We start from the raw sequence: 16,581 nt of genomic DNA, 5'->3' as shown, positions 1-16,581 counted from the left end.
AGTTTAAATGTTGGACCATTTGAACCATTTCCATCATTTTTATTTGGTAAACCATGCATTTTACCGGTATGAGATCTTATCTAGTAAGACTGTTCAAAACTATTGGACTTTATTTTTTTTAGTAACATCATTTTAGCTGATTGGAGAATTTTAGTCAGTTGTATAATTTACTCTATTTAGACCATTTGGTACGAGACGGACCATTTTAACTGGCTGCATCATTTTAACCGGATGGACCACTTTTGTAGCTTGAGCAATTTAACAGGTTGGACAATTTTAACCATTTAAAGGCCCTTTTCCATCCGAGATCCTTTGCAGTCGTTTGTTTTTGTTTTGGAATCGCGCTATTGTTAAATGGCGAACTCGGATAGTCATTCACAAACACTATACCTGCATCAAGAGTCTCCGATATCGAAACGCGCGCAATGCATTCTGGGATCGTCTCATATAAAAAGTGGGCACCAAGCGTGACAGCGGCCATCTTGATAACTAAAGCATCGTCAACATTTATACACTTTTACCTCGCGATTTTACAATTTTTTCCAGTTTAAATTAGATCATAGTTTGTATATAGTTTTAATAATAGTTTGTATATAGTTTTCACTAGTTTGTATATAGTTTTCATATAGTTTTCTCGTCGTTTTTGGCGTGGAAATGAGCGAGACAAGTGAGCTTTCCCTCGAGGAAGTCAACACATGGAAGGTGGACGCTCTCAAGTTATTTTGCCGTAAACGAAATCTTAAAACTTCTGGAGCTAAAGCTGAACTTGTAGCCCGTGTGTTTGCAGCATCAGAGATGGGAATCCAAGTACAAGCATCGGCTAAAGAACTAATGTGCATCACGGAGTCTGAGAGAGCGAAGCTATTGTTTACTCCTGAGGGCAGCAAGCTTCCCGATCCTCTTGGGCTAAAGGACGGATGGATTGATGAAAAAGATGGGCTAACATCATGGCCTCCTATATTTCTAAGTGACATTACGAAATATCTGATGGCTGATCATCCTGGAAAGGATATTAAACTGCACGAACGGGTCATGAATGAGTACAAAGAGGGGAAAGCATACCGCTTATTTGACTCGGGCTTTCTGAAAGAAGTTTTCTACCATGAACTAGAAAATATGGATTTTTGCTTCTTGAAAGCAAAATGTACGCATTCGATGAAGGTTGGTGATACACCACATACATCATGGATTTGTTCAAGAAAAAATGGAGAGATTATCAGTGCCTACTGTACCTGTACTGCTGGGTATGTTAGACTTTCTGTTTTATAAGACTTTAACTTGTAACTGATGCAAAATTTAAGCCTAAAATATCATGTTTATCATATACCTCGATTTTATGACTAATGTTGTTGGTCTAAGCTCAATATATATTATACTTTAGAATGTTTAAAATATTATGTCTATCATATACCCTAACTATTTGTTATTTCTTGTTTCAGTATGAGTGGTTCTTGTATTCATGTGATGGCACTGCTGTTCAGAATTGAAGCAGCAAACCGTAATGGTATGACAAATCCTGCATGTACGTCCAAAGAGTGTGTGTGGAATGTTCCAATAGGAAACAAGACTGTAATCAAGCCCTCTAGAATTTGTGATATGGAGTGGAAGGCTTCAAAGCTAAATAAAGGTATGTTATTATGTTTAAAATTCTAAACAAAGTATTTACAGTATGTATACTGGATAGACATAAGTGTTATCTGGGGACATAAATAAGAAAGTTCTTATTAGCTTGTAACCTAGCAATTAATTTACTTTTATTTTGTGTTTTTCTAGAGACGACCAGACCTGCCATCGATAGTCGCCGAAAGTTATTCAATTCACATGAAGAGTTGAAGCCCCTGACTCCAAAAGGAAAGAGGAAGTCGTTTTATAATAATTTGAAGGACTTGTTGCCAGAATCGGCATTCATCAAATTAGCAACGGCTGAGTTTGAGGAACCGTGTTCAACTTCCGTTACAATAGAAATTAATACTGAAGTACCTGAATGTGTAATGCCTAAGTCATCAAAGAAAGACTTAAGTGCTGATGATATACATCTGATTGAACAAGGCACCATTGGTCAGTCTGAGAATGAGGCATGGCACGATTACAGAAAAGGCCGATTAACTGCCTCTAATTTCTATAGAGTGTACACAAAAGTTGAAACCCTTAAAACTAAGGGGGGTGATGCACAGGAACTAGTGGACACAATCCAGGGTAAAAGTAATGGACCATCGGAACATTTACCTGCTCTAAAATATGGAAGAAACATGGAGAAAGTTGCTAAGGATAAGTATGTGAAACTGTTTCAGAGGGAGCACAAAGATGCAAAATTCAGAGAGTGTGGACTATTTATTGATGAATCTGACCAATTCATTGGAGCATCCCCTGATCTGCTTGTTGAATGTTCCTGTTGTGGATTAGGGGTGCTAGAAGTGAAGTGCCCTTATTCTATTGTTAATGATTTACCATCAGAAGACAATCTTTCCTACCTGGTAAAGATTAATGGCAAAATTGTCTTGAAAGAGAAGCATGCATATTTTGCACAGATACAGGGACAAATGGCTGTGACAAAGAGAACATGGTGTCACTTCCTGGTCTACACCCAAAAGGGTTATCATCTGGAGCTAATCAAGTTCAATAATGATTACTGGGAAAAGATAAAGCAAAACCTAAGTTGGTTTTATAATAAGTATTTAAGTGAATGAATGCTCGTTAATTATAACTTGATACAAAACTTTATTTACATGGTGTAAACACTAAAAATACATTTGTACATTTTATATACAATTTAGAATTTTTACAATTTCATATCTGGAAAAACTGGTCTGACAGTTCTAAATTGAACTCAAATAGTCTCTGAATAGAACAGTAAAATTGTCTGTTGTGGAAACTGGAATGGATGAATCAAATCATGAAATTTTATACAAGTAATGCATTGACCACACTTCAGTATGATTGAAAATGTTACAGTTTGATATTGTTTGCAGTTATATATATAGTAATAATAAATAATATATTATTTATTTGTGTTCAGCGACATATGAGCTGTGAAATGAAGAAAAATATTTACAAATTATATCTAATGATTGTAATCACTCTACCAGAATAATTTTTCTCTTGTGAGGTCCTTGTGGTGCAAATAATATAACAGTTCTTATTCAGAGTGCACATACTGAATAGCTGAAGCATTAAATGGTACTAAATCATACTAATACTTAAGTTTCTTGTTATGTACCATTATCAACACTATTTAGTATTATTTGGTACCATTTGTATGAAAGATTAAGTGATTGCACTCTATACTAGTTGCTAGTAAATACTTAGTAGAGCAGAGATTTTGAATAACATTTAACCTAAGAAAGAACTTAGACTAATACATATTGGTATCCTCTAAATTTATGAAGTTTATATTCTTTCATGGGTTAAATGCTGTCAATCTTTTTAGCTATTTGTACATTTCTTGTTAATCATTTTTTACCCAAGGGTCTATACAAGTTACATAAGGCTGCACAAATAAGTACAATGTTGTCTATACTGCCAAGCAGTGATATTGGTAGTTCATGCTTTATCAGTCTAAACGTCTTCAACCGTCTTATTGCTTGCTCAACAAAGATTCTAAGATTTGCAATTTCTTTTGTTTTAGCAACTTCAGCTTTAGTGAACTGCTCTTGTCCACGTTTACCAGGGGGGATGTGTAGTCTTGAGCTTCTGATTAAGAGGTCTTCAGCAATTGTGAATCCACGGTCTGCCATCACTTCATCGCCAGGTTCAATGATATCATAAAATGATGATTCTCTTGTCAGATGCACATCTGAAGTTCTCCCTCCCCATGCTTTGGATAAGAAATTGAAAAAACCATGTGGTGTTATTGATACCAACAGCTTAGCAGTGTTGTGATGCTTGTAGTCTGACCACGTAGCTGCTCTAAGGTTTGGGTCGCTTGGGGTTTCAATAAATATTTCTGTGCAATCAATGATGTGGCGTACATTAGAGTAGCCTGGCTTTTTAAACTTTGCGGGCAAAGTTGCTTTCACAACATCGATGGAGGGATTGTAAACCAAACATTTAAGTTCACTTGCTAGGATTTTCACCCAGGTAGTAACAACATTTGTTACATTTGTAGTTGAAATTCCAAACCTCTGTGCTAAGTCAGCATTTGTTGATCCAAGTCGAAGTTTCATTAAGGTCAAAAGAAACTCATCTTTTTCTGACAAAGCTCTTTTAGGGCCAAACTTATTTGGTGTTTTTTTGAAGTTTCTTCCTTTTTTAGTAGATTTTTTTGGGCCACTCCAGTAGTTTACTTTTTTAATGTTTCCCTTCACTACTTCAAACAACTTATTGAATACTCGTTTTGATGGTAGGCCGGTTAGTAGACGAACAGATGAATTTGTTTTCAAATCAGAATGTTCTAGTCCCTTACGCTGTCTGGCCTTGAGTTTTATCTTACATGCTTTGAGTTCACTTTCAAGTTCTTGGAGTTTTTCTTTGAGATCTTTGATCTCATTGAACTGCTTGAGTCTTTCCTGCAAGCATTTTTCTTTCATACAGAAGTCAGGATCTTCTAGGTTGTACCAGCCAAACGAATATGCATGATCGTGAGTGATATGGTCGGGTCGACCGGCAGTAGTACAATGTTCTTCTTCTGTTATAAACGAGGAACTACTTGGTTCTTGAATCACAGGAGCATCTTGACTATCATGTGCATTATCTTGAGTATCATCTTGAATATTATCTTGTGTATTATCTTGAGTATTATCTTGAGTTCTTAAACGTTTCATTTCTTCTAGTAATGATGATCTATCAGTAGGCGGTTTACGGTTACGAGTAGACTTTGTCTCGTAGCCCATTTTGAGTACAGGATCAGGGTTTTCTTTCGTGGGTTTCCCATCAACAAAGTGCTCATTGCAGACTCTCGACGAATTATTAGGTTGCCAGACTTCTCCTTTCGGGCCTTTTCTCTTTAGAAGATGGATCCAGCGCTTTCTACCCTCATTGTTTTTGCGTTCAGTAGGGAACGGAAATAGCTTGAACGGCAGCGGACAGTCACATGGCGGAGTGCCGTGTAAACAATCGTGAACTTCGCATTGCTGTGAAGCCCATTTCTCAAGCTTTTTCCCACTGTTATGGCACCCAAATACTGCACAATTTCTGTGCCCAAAGACCATGTCATTAAACGGCTGCAAAGTAATAAAAATACGATGAGAATCTTTGACTTTTGACAGTTCTTGTATTCGCGAATGTCACTCGCGCGCAGGATTGAATCTACTACCATTAAAAGCTTAAAAACAGCTAAAACAAAGTTAAAATTTGTAACTTACCTTTTGAATATAATACCCACGAAGATTATTTTCCAGTTGATATCACTTACAAGAACAAAAAGACTGTATTATAGATAAAGACACGCTTCAAAGAACGCATTGAATACAGAGACACACGCCATATTGTCACGCTTGGTGCCCACTTTTTTTGTGAGACTATCCCAGAATGCATTGCGCGCGAATTACCTTCCGGAACTCTTGATGCACGTATTAACCCTTTGGCTCCCAGAAGTGATCAACATGTAACTTCTCTCTATAATATCCATACATGATCCAGCAAACAGGTAATGAGAATCCACAAACTTATCAGGTAGAAGTTGTTACCTTGATTGAACACCAAATTCTCATAACCAATTTACAAGGAAATGTGTATCAGCTAGAGGAGAGAATTCAAAATCAGATCTTGGGAGTTAAAGGGTTAAAAGGAAAACAAAGATTTGGTGAATAATACAGTAAACAAATTTGCAGCTAAATATTTGAGACTGAAAAATCATAAATCGAGTCTGTGTACAAAACTTGTACAAAGCTTACCTGATGTTGAAGGAAATTGTTCGGCTTCAACACTAAATAAAATATAAACAAATAACCAATATTGGCCAAAAATGATTTAGTACGCATTTCAATTATAGAATAATGACTTCTACAAATGAGATCGCTTACATACATATCTCAGGATCTCAAGTAAAAATCAGTCAAATAATTATTCTCAACTCGCAAAAACCTCCCCGGAGTCTCTAGTTCCATCAGTGCAGTAACATTTCTGCAAAAGCACTGTCTGTATTGTTACCGAAACCCATGGTTGGTTTCCTTGCCCTCCACAAATCATACACAGACTCTCGAAGTCGAATAACCTTTGCCGAGCTGGGCAGACTCGGCCTTCCTCTAGACCGCTTCAGTCGGCAGCATCAACTTTTCAAATGACGTTTTTCACCGTCATACATGTAAAAATTAAAAACTATTTACTGATATGGATACTACGATAGTTTGTTGTTCGCACATGATTCAAGATGGAACTTTGAAAGCCCTAATTAGTAAGATGGAAGAAGATAACAAAGCGATTCCGCAACTACGAGGAAAATAGCGTAATTTTCATATATGAAAAATGATCCGGGCGCGCAAGGAATCTCGGTTGGAAATGGGCCTTTAAATAATTCTCTCTGGTTAGACCATATGACCAGTTGGGCCATTTTATGTATCAAGACCATCTTCACCGTCATCACCATTTTATCTAGTAAGACCATTTTTAAGCGTTTGGACTATTTCATCTAAAAAGGTCATTGAACTGACTAGACTAGTTTTTCAACCAGTTGGACCATTTTACATCACTTTCGAAAGATTTCCATATTCTGATTTGTTGTTTTTATTGCATTGCTTTTTCTATATGCGACACTTAAATGGAAGAGACCTGTTTACTGATATTCGATTTGTGAACTAAGATGTTACAGAGTGTAGGATAGGAACTTCACGTTGTGATATTCGTACCAAGTGTTGCAACCCCAGAGATCTTTTTATCAACTATTTCAAAAAGACCTTTTAGCGGAACGTAACAAGTAGTATGGTTGATAATTTTTTCTGTAAGCACATCACACCATGTTATAATACATGTGCTGTCAAACGGTGTTTAAGGAATCCTAATTCAATTTATTGCTAATGTTATTTCAGATATAGACGAGTGTAGCAAAGAGAGGCATAGCTGTGACATCAATGCCTAATGTAATAATACCCACGGTTCGTTCAGCTGCACATGTAAACATGGTTTTGACGGAAACGGCATAAACTGCACGAGTAACTATAAGATATCTACCTGCGCCATGTTATTTATGATTTTTGCAACCCATCCACGTGTGATAAAATTTGTTTCAACTGATTTATCTTTCCTGTTTCAGACATGGACGAGTGTACAAATGAGTTACACAGATGTGACGTCAATGCCTAGTCAGTATAATAACACATCAGGATCCTACATCCGGCTGTACGTGCAATGTCTGTTTTTATGGAAACGGTACAAACTGCTATGGTAATTATCCGTGAAAGAGGTTTTGAACTTTCTCGAAATAAGATTTGATATATTCAGTGGTTTGGTGAGCACGAGTGCGAATCTGAAAAGCGCACAGGTTTCTTTTTAATGCTTCATTTCATCGTGTTGGGTTGAGCTCAAAATTGGAATTTAGCGTTATCCTCTTAGGTCCTATTTATGCCTGAGCTCGGTTTTACGTTTGGTATGAGGTTACGTCGAGTTGAGTCAAATTTGAGTTCGAGGTACAGTTCACGTTCGCGTTAAAGTTTTCGTTAGCGTATACGTTCCCGTTCACGTTCCAGTTCGAGTTCGGGATCTACATCGGGTATGAGCGTGAACACGAGTTTGACCTTCAGAGCTTGAATAGAAGTTTCAGTTTGCTTTTGATTTTAAGCTCATGTTAAGTTCTGAATTTTGCGCTGGAATTAGATTTCACCCTGGTTTTTAGTTTGAGCTGGATTAAAATTTGATTTTGACTTTCACCTCATTAAGCTATTTTCTTATTTCCTATCAGGTGCTTCACAAATGTGTTTGAACTATAATTTTATTTCCGAGTTTTACCTTGACTTCAAGTTAGTGAGCAATTCTTTCATGAGAGAGATAGATACAAAACTGTTTCCAGGTTCTCTTTTCTTCCGGAGAAGCAGGCGGAGAAAACTAACAACTGCGATAAACGAAGTTTGAATTTTTCCAAGATGTCGCTGGAGAAGGAAACTTTCACAACAAACTTGATACTACTAAATGTATGAAGTATGCTAGATAGGTTTTAGTGCGTAACGGCCTCTCTCTCATGAAAATATTTTTATGGACAAGCAAAGTTCAATTTGTATAAATTGCGAAATTGTAATCATTTGCAAAATCTTATCCTTGCAGCACAACCATATTACCATATTAGTTGAAAATGGGCTCTCTCCCGTGCAGCCAAAAAATTTTATTCAGTGATTCATTTCGTTCAATTTTTAATTCAGTTTTATCAATTAAATTTCAAATCCGATTGTCATAGACATAAAAGACTCTGTGTCGGATTTAGAGAAATGCAAAGCAGATTCATATGACGTCTAGGAATTTTGCCCGGGTAAGATTTCTCTTCATGTTTACCTCTCTTGCTATACATTTAAGCTTCTTAGCGTTACTGGTGTGATCAGTTTCGTGTTGACGGATGCCATGAGCAACATAAATTATTATTCTTTTCTTTTATTTTGTAGCCACTATTGTTCGACAGCCCATAGCTCGATATCCACTGGATGGAAATTCTGATGTATATGGCTCCTACCAGTCCTCTGAGCCGTACAATAGCTACAGTGAATTCCCAAACGATGCAAAGCTAACCATGAATCGCTCCCTCACGGTGCTATGTTGGGTGCATCTAAGTCATTCGGCAGTATCTGCACCATTGGTTAGTCTGGGGAATGTTCGCTTGGTTGTAAGAAACGGCTTGTTGGTTACTTATTACACTTCTGAAAAGTCACGGAGCTATGAGCAAATTTTGACGCCAAACCAGTGGTATCATGTTGGTTCTCCTTATGATTCCAGCAATGGTGACATAAGTTTGTGGGTGAATGGAAGAAGAGTTGACCAGGAGACTATCGAAGTCAAGATCGATCTTGCTGTAGAACAACACATGAGAATAGGCGGAATGGACATCTCTTATTCAAACAGAAAGCGTTTGTCGAGAGAATAGGAGAATAGAGAGAAATAATCGAGGGGTCGTTCTGAACAGGAGATATGTATTTCGTGTAATGCAAGAGTTGAGTTTCCCGTGATAGACAAACCCTCTCCAGTTTCTAAAATGTCTCCACTCTTTTACGTCTCGGTCAAACATGGACCTTTCGCAAGAAGGGGTGCTACCAGACCTATCGAAGACATCGGAGCACGAAGGAACATATTATTTTAGCCAACATTCTCAAAGGCTTGTTTACTAACTTGAAACAGACTCCTCTTGAAATATTCAGCAGTACTCAGCAGTATGAAATCGACTTATTGACGACAAAACCTTGATCAGCTACCTTTAACCTTTTAGTGGACCCAATCAATCACAACTGACGCAAGTTAGCTTCTTGAAACTTGCAGCCAAAAACATTACTACAAAACTGACCAACCAGGTTTAATGCTGGAGATTTAAACATTTGTTCAACAAAACTCTCCTTTTAAATATACAACTGGCTCAAGATGTGAAAATTTTGGTCACTATTCTCGACAACAGTCCCTTTTGAGAATGTCCATACAATACTTCTTCATGAACAAAGGATTTATTTGATTGGATTACTAAATTTTCAACTAAAGATGTGTTTAGATGTTTGAAATTTGCTTTTTGTTTTCTACTTTTTGGAAAAACATTACAGGATGCGGAGATGCTCTCGGTATGGAAAGTGGTGAAATACCAAACTGGCAGATCAGCGCCTCCACAGAATTACGTCCGTTCTACGGTATTGCAAATGAAGTCAGACTCAACTTCAAACAGGGAGCAAAAGGCTGGGTAGCATCAAAAATTAGCAGTCAGCGGCTGCAAGTTTATCTTGGTAGCCATTGTACTCGAGTTTTTCGTTTAGCAACATAAGGAAGAGGTCTTCATAACAACTGGGTGACCAAGTACAAACTGCAATTCGGGAACGATGGAGTGAAGTTTCAGTCTTACAGGGAACAAGGAAACTCTACACAAAAGGTGGGAAGCGGTGCTTCTTTCATAATGACGTTTATGACACGATTTGTACTTTATCGTACTTCATTCTTCTCAAACGGAAACGACGGTCAAGTCACGAGAAAATGCTGACTTTGAATGCCGAACTCTTGTAAGGGGAGCTAATGTCGATTTCACGTTGAATTATTACCCCTCTGCAATTCAATATTTATATGATTTCCCTTAGCTCACGGGTTTACATCGAGATCGTTAAGTGGGACCTATTAAGTAAACTGCTCAAGTTGCATTGAATGGAATGCCTCGTCTTATTGCACATTAACCGCCTCCAAGAATAAAAATACATCTTCAATCCTTAAGCGCACACAAGAAGAGGACCGAAAACAAATGTTCGGACATCCATGACTAAATGCACAACGAACGATCGATTAGAAAGAAGCTGGAGACTTCGCACTTCAGTTGGTATTAACACCCACCAAGTATCTGGGAGACACAGATTCAAATCTCTTCCAAGCATTAATTTCTTTCAGGCTTATTTTCTACAATTGCTGAGATACAGCTCATCTGCTAGGATCAGTGCGTTTCTTCTTGTTACTTCTGTATTTAATTGCAGGAATTTCCTGGAAACACTAATTCAGAAAGTGTTGTCTGTCATCACCTAAACGGACCAATAACAGCACGTTTTATCCGTTTTCTGCCAATGGCTTGAAAAAATCGCGTATCGATGCGAGTGGAAGTGTACGGATGTCTGCTAGGTATATGAAATACCCTATTCTTAATCAGTGTTTTAGCAGTATTTTACCATATTTACAAAACCACACACAAACTCGAAGGAGGTTGGAAGAATTCAAATGCAAATGTAAATCTGAGGGGCTGCAGACCTGCAGGCCCTTTGTTTTAGATATAGATTTATGGATTGTAGTTATAATGCAAACTTGACAGGGTTCAAATTAAAGCAATTGTATATTTTGTCTCCAATAATTTTCCTTCCGTCTTCAATTTTTTTTCCTTGATCGAGAACCCTTCTGTGAACAATTTTGTCATTTAAGGTTCCTCGTTTGTTTGTTTGTTTTTATTGTTGTAATTTTTTCACTTCTTTCCTTCACCTTTCTCTTTTGATCCTATTGCAAAAGTGTAACGTATCATAAGTCAACTTTCTTAGATACTTCATCACTTTTCTCTAAAACCTCGAGCTCCGCGCTGGCTCTGATTCAGTTCTGTTGCTTATAATCCATGAGAAATAAGCAATCAAACATAAGCAAAAGAAAAACAATCAGAAAGATATCTATAATAAAAGCAAAATGACAACTAGGCTATTGTAATTAGTAAGTATAAACATAAAAACACGTATGTTTACTCATGACCTATTTGTTCTTACTAGTTGTTCCAGGGCCTGCTGCCTTCTGCCCTCTTAATGTACAACGTTACTGATAAGTTAAATAGGCAATCAAAGGGAATATTGGGAAACGTGCAACTTACAATCGGACTAAACAATAGTACTGATGGAGCTTACGAATTTCGAGGCTCATCGTGAGCGACTGATTTGTATCCGGTATGGCAAGCCAATTGTAGTAATATTTAATCAATGGATTTTTCAATTCAAAGAGTCTAGTTTAGTTCAATTCAACGCGTAAATTTATCTTCAGCATACTATTTTTTGGGTTCAACGTCCCATTTTGCATTCATTACACTTTGGTATCATTCAATGCGATTGCTTCGGTTCAACCTCTTTTTTTATTTCAATTGCGCATATTACGTTCAACACTTTCTATTTCGTTCAATGCAATTTATTTTCGTTCAATTATTTACTGCACAGCGGTTGACCGAAAGAACTCTAGCTTCCCCAGTGTTCACTTCTCGGTTGCCTTCCTAGCCCGGCATTTTGAAGAAAACAACGAGTAGTTGTCAGGAAAAAATTATGGATCGCTCATCTCTTTCGAAGTTTTCGTCTTGCCTTGGAGAAGCTTCAGAGCTTGTGAAAACGATTTCAGACGAAGAGACTGCTAGCTCTGAGACATCCCGGCCTGAAACTTCAAGTTCTAGTGGAAACCGAGTGTTTTCCGTGTTGCAAAGAGCGAGGTCGATGTTAAACTCATCACAATCAAGTGCATCTGGTCTTGCCAAGCGGTTGAATAAGCGTGAACGTTTACGAGCTACCAGTACAGCGAATGACCCAGTACAGAGGAAAAAAGCTAGGAAGGAAGACCTGAAAGCATTCGAGTTGGTGTTACTGTCGTTAGGCGATGACGACGAAGATGAGTGGACGATATCCGACGATAAGGTCATGCTCCGCGGACTTATTCAACTCTCCCCTGAATCTTCTGAACCGCCTCCCGGTTAGCTCAATGGATAGAGCGCTGGACTGTTGTGCGGGAGGTCGAAGGTTCGAGCCCCGGCCGGACCAACACTCAGGTCTTAAAATAACCGAGAATAATTTGCTGCCTTTTTATAACATCAAGAAATGGTTAGATATACTAGTCTTCTCGGATAGGGACGAATAAATGGAGCTCCCGTCTCCTGCAGGGTTGGGGTAGGAGACGTCAATTTCCCACACACGAGATTACTGTGTGATGGATGTCCTCCCCTGGGTGGGATGGGTGGGTTTACAGAGGGCCATGTGTTAGAAAACTCTTTACTGGGTTAATCATGTATTTACCCTCTTGAAATAAAGAACATTGTATTTTATTGTATTGTATTGTGGATATTCGAAGGAAATTAGGCGAAGTAACGAGGGTGAAATTCCCTACTGTTACAGACTCTGACGTTGTTTTTCTAAGAGCCATTAGAAAAAAGCTGTCGATTCCGGTGACTTGCGATTCATTTGCATGCAAGCAGCTGAAAGTTGTGGCTGGCCAAGGGGCCCTATATGTCAAGGTTAAGCCAGGTTTTGAATGCCTGTTAGAAAACAACGTCAACAGTGATGATGGTAAGCGATACTGTTGTGGAATAAGTTTGACAATAGGCATAATAGGATGTTGACAGAAAATACAAGTATGCATTGTAAAGAGGGGGTGGTAGTATTTATGATTATTAATATTAATTCCTTCTGTTCCCCCAAATGCTTTCTCTTGAAATGGGTGGAATCTTCTGGACAACACAGACTGATTTTAATTGCACTGATATTAATCAGTTTACTATTAATCTTAATGGTACTTATAATCCAGTACTACAGGTACATTTAAAATTGATCTGTTTTGTCCTATATTTTGAAAGTGTACTTACTAAAATTATATTTCCTAAATAACAGAGATTGCTGAATCATTCAGTTTGTTTTTTTTTTATTTTAAAAAAATTGAAAACAGTGATTTTTAGTGATTGGGTTATGTAAGGTAGTGCCTTTCACATCATTATCTTTCATAATCTCTGGATTGGTGAAGGTGATGGCGGCAATCAGCAGCTTTTATTACAAGTCCACGAAGTCTCCACTGTTACATATTGTCTTGGGAATTAATATAAAGTAAACCCTAAACTGTTAACATGCATTATTAAAATGTAATTTCAATGCCTGATTTCAATTCATATAGAATTATTAACTTCATACATGGAGGAGAATGGACAAGTGAACAACAGGCAGTCCACCCAAGTAGACAACAGCCAATTTACCCCAGTGGACAACAGCCAATCTGCGCCAGTAGACAACAGTCAATCCACCCAGTAGACAACAGCCAAGGCACCTTCCTAGTTGACAATAGAGCCCATCCACCCGAGCCGAGAACAGCTAATCCACCCGAGCTGACAACAACCAATCCACCCGAGTGGACAACAGCCAATACACCCAAATTGACAACTGCCAATCCACCTCCCAAGTTTGTCCAGAAATGGAAAAACTTGCTGAAGAAGCTGTGGCTTACTGTCAAGAAAATGACATATCAAATCCAAGTGAGATTTCAAGAGTAATCCAAAACAAGTTTGTCAAAGCAAAAAATCTGGAAGTGCAAGGAGTTGACGAAGTGTCAGAAGGAATGGCCCAATACATCTTAGTTGACAGGACCAGTATTCTCGTAACCGCATTCGAGGAACTAAGGGATGTTGCTTTAACAGATTTACGAAAAACTCTACTAGTGGATTTTTATGGGGAGGTAGGCAAATACTGCATCAATTACTTTGATATATGGTTTAAGACATTGCATATACAGTAAAAACGCACATGAATAACCACTGCGGGTTTTGGGGGGCCACGGTTTTAGCTAAAACCGTGGCCCCCAAAGTATTTTTCTCACCTTGCCTTACACGTGTTAAATTTTTCACAAATTTTTCACAACTTCGCCTGTTCCTGTTCATAGGTCCGGCCAAGCCTTTACGGTCATCGGCCCCTGTAACTTTGGCTTATAAATACAGGCGTTTAGTTATACTTGTAAAACTTCCTGAAGAAGTATACGACAATTAGACGAAACGCGTAGGAAAATAAAAGAAGTTTTACAACTACTGTTCGCAGAAGTGCTGCTCACTAGTCTATATTTAAAAAAATTGTTCAAGTCAATACTAGAAGAAGCCACATGGCGAACAAAACTGGTGATAGTCGCTCCGGACCAAGACGTCGCCGATTTTCAGCCTTGTTTGATCCAGAGCTACCACGTCCAGTAAGCAGTTCCACCAGACTCGACCCCACTATCGAAACCATCCTCCGAAGGACAGTTATGCGAGCAGATGCCAAGAAAGCCTACTCCTCTCTCCAAAATACAATCAAATTGCTAGAGACTCACGCGGGCCAAGGCACTACTCTATCTGGTCTTAGGATCAAGAGAATCCAAGCCAAAGGTCATAATGTCGACGAGCTTCAAGCCAAATTTGACGACATTGTTCGCGAGGCAGAATTGAAGCAGTTGGAAGCTGCCATAGATCATCTCTGCGCTGAAGTGAAAGTCCATCAGGACGTTCGTTCCACTACTGCCAATATCGAAGGGACGATTGTGCGATGGAAGGTTGAGCTCCGGAAAACCGATATTTCAGAAGATCAAGCTAGCAGCCTCTGTGTCGCCGCTTCAGCCTTCGCAGAAGAGCTTTCTAAAGACAGTGCAGTCTCTAGAGCTTCTAAAGCTCTTCAAACGGAGATCGACCACAAGGGAAAACATAAAAGTCTTGTTAACATGAACGTTAGCGAGGGTTTTGTACCTTCGGAAACTTCGATCCGAGAGATCGTTCGAAACGAACTCCGTCTTTCCTCTGGCACAACAAACCGAGTTGATACAAGTCGACAGCGCAAAGTATCTATCGTCCACTCCGGTCCTCATGGAAAGCAAAATACTCAAACCGGTGTCAAGCGTAATGGTAAATCAGTACCAAGCGTGACAGCAACCCGCGGAAAACCGACCCGAACACCAAAAGGCCAACCAACGCCAAAGGTCAAGATCAAGTTCTAACAATTCTCGAGCGCCGTCAAAAAACGCCCCAGGCAAAGGTTCCGGCCACGTAAAGTAGACAGACGTTCTACACTCCAGAAATGGTTATTTAAGATGGCCAATCGACCTCTATTTGACCCGCTTCCACGAAGCTCGGAAATCCACAACTTTACTTCTGTTGAGCTGACTAAGTGGCCGTCTTAAGTTCTGGGCCTTGGCCTGAAGTTCAGACCTTCCCTGCGACCTCCGACTATTCCTCAGTTCGACCAGCAAATTCAAGACTTTTGCCGAAGAGTTCGCCTCCAAGATAAGTTTTCCAAACAACCTCAAAGCAGAGATTTCAATCCCAGATTGTACGTTCCAACTGGCTGGATTCCACTGAGGGAAAACCCAGATCTTGAAGACAAACTCTTCGCGCTTCGCAAAGAGTTACAAAAGAGCATCACGGCTGAAAAACCGCACTGGAGAAACAAGCTCTCCAAGCAAGATGGCATTAAAATTCTGCCCACGGATAAAAACCTTGGACCAGCTCTTCTGTCAACGGATTGGGTTCAAGCGGAGACACTTAGACATCTGTATGACGAGCTGTCATACCGCAAAGTCACGCAACAGGACTGGTATGCTAATCGTACTTATGTGATTCATTCTTGCGAAAGGCTCATGTCTATTTACAGCAGATTGATCTCCGCTAATGTTGCTCGCTTTTTGCGTAGTTTCGATCATTTTATGAACCCGGCTAAGTTCTACATCATCCCTAAAGTTCATAAAGACCCCATGATGGGGAGACCAATTGCTGCTTCCCATTCATATATCACTAGGCCAATTAGTATTTTTGTTGACGAGCTTATTAAGCCCGTTATGCATCTGCCTACGGTCCTTAGTGATTCTGGTGAGCTTATTTAATTACTTGAGAGCACAGTCTTGCCTAACTCAAGCTGTCTTCTTGTCACCGCGGATGTTGCATCGTTATATCCCAACGTAGACACTAAAAAAGCCTTAGTGGCTCTCGACTTCCTCCTTCGCGAAGCAAGGGCTCCCGAAACTCCACTACTGATCGAGCTCGCCAGAATTGTATTCAACAATAACTGTTTATCATCTGAATTCAGTCCGGATATTTTTCACCAAGTGTTTGGTATTGCTATGGGCACTCCTTTCGCTGTCATAGTCGCAAACGCTTTTATGTATTTCCACGAAGAAGATATTGTGGAGCAGTACTCTCAATTTCTCGTGCTCTAGAAGCGTTTCATTGATGACATTCTTGTTATTTTGTGTGGACCCAGGGATACCCTC

At 39.1% G+C, this 16,581-nt stretch overlaps 3 protein-coding genes across 3 annotated transcripts; 2 read left to right on the top strand and 1 right to left on the bottom strand.

Annotated features, from left to right (window-relative positions):
* The first annotated feature begins 386 nt into the window (after positions 1–386).
* Positions 387–3,955, top strand: LOC148728574 (uncharacterized). The gene is made up of 3 exons (XM_088724676.1): positions 387–1,244; positions 1,440–1,627; positions 1,774–3,955. Exons 1-3 carry the CDS (start codon positions 655–657, stop codon positions 2,685–2,687), a joined length of 1,692 nt encoding a protein of 563 aa, XP_088580802.1. The 5' UTR covers positions 387–654; the 3' UTR covers positions 2,688–3,955.
* On the bottom strand, positions 2,699–5,510 carry LOC148728573 (uncharacterized). The gene is made up of 2 exons (XM_088724675.1): positions 5,301–5,510; positions 2,699–5,159 (listed from the first exon to the last, which is right to left on the bottom strand). The coding sequence occupies exon 2, from the start codon at positions 5,145–5,147 to the stop codon at positions 3,450–3,452; it is 1,698 nt and encodes a 565-aa protein (XP_088580801.1). The 5' UTR covers positions 5,148–5,159; positions 5,301–5,510; the 3' UTR covers positions 2,699–3,449.
* Positions 5,511–11,870: 6,360 nt separating this feature from the next.
* On the top strand, positions 11,871–14,240 carry LOC148728572 (uncharacterized). The gene is made up of 4 exons (XM_088726109.1): positions 11,871–12,278; positions 12,650–12,878; positions 13,477–13,605; positions 13,703–14,240. Exons 1-4 carry the CDS (start codon positions 11,871–11,873, stop codon positions 14,089–14,091), a joined length of 1,155 nt encoding a protein of 384 aa, XP_088582235.1. The 3' UTR covers positions 14,092–14,240.
* The last annotated feature ends 2,341 nt before the right edge of the window (positions 14,241–16,581 follow it).

Source organism: Stylophora pistillata, chromosome 6 (genome assembly GCF_964205215.1).
Source record: "Stylophora pistillata chromosome 6, jaStyPist1.2, whole genome shotgun sequence".
NCBI classification, from domain to species: domain Eukaryota; kingdom Metazoa; phylum Cnidaria; class Anthozoa; order Scleractinia; family Pocilloporidae; genus Stylophora; species Stylophora pistillata.
Note: the sequence above shows the minus strand (reverse complement) of the source record. Positions and strands in the feature narration are given on the sequence as shown.

Bases quoted from the DNA above. Each gene is read 5' to 3' on its own strand.
- LOC148728574 (XM_088724676.1), top strand. From the start codon at position 655: ATGAGCGAGACAAGTGAGCTTTCCCTCGAGGAAGTCAACACATGGAAG. The intron at 1,245-1,439 runs GTATGTTAGACT...TTCTTGTTTCAG, and splicing joins TACTGTACCTGTACTGCTGG to TATGAGTGGTTCTTGTATTC. The intron at 1,628-1,773 runs GTATGTTATTAT...GTGTTTTTCTAG, and splicing joins GGCTTCAAAGCTAAATAAAG to AGACGACCAGACCTGCCATC.
- LOC148728573 (XM_088724675.1), bottom strand. From the start codon at position 5,147: ATGGTCTTTGGGCACAGAAATTGTGCAGTATTTGGGTGCCATAACAGT.
- LOC148728572 (XM_088726109.1), top strand. From the start codon at position 11,871: ATGGATCGCTCATCTCTTTCGAAGTTTTCGTCTTGCCTTGGAGAAGCT. The intron at 12,879-13,476 runs GTAAGCGATACT...CAATTCATATAG, and splicing joins CAACGTCAACAGTGATGATG to AATTATTAACTTCATACATG. The intron at 13,606-13,702 runs AGTAGACAACAG...ACAACCAATCCA, and splicing joins AGACAACAGTCAATCCACCC to CCCGAGTGGACAACAGCCAA.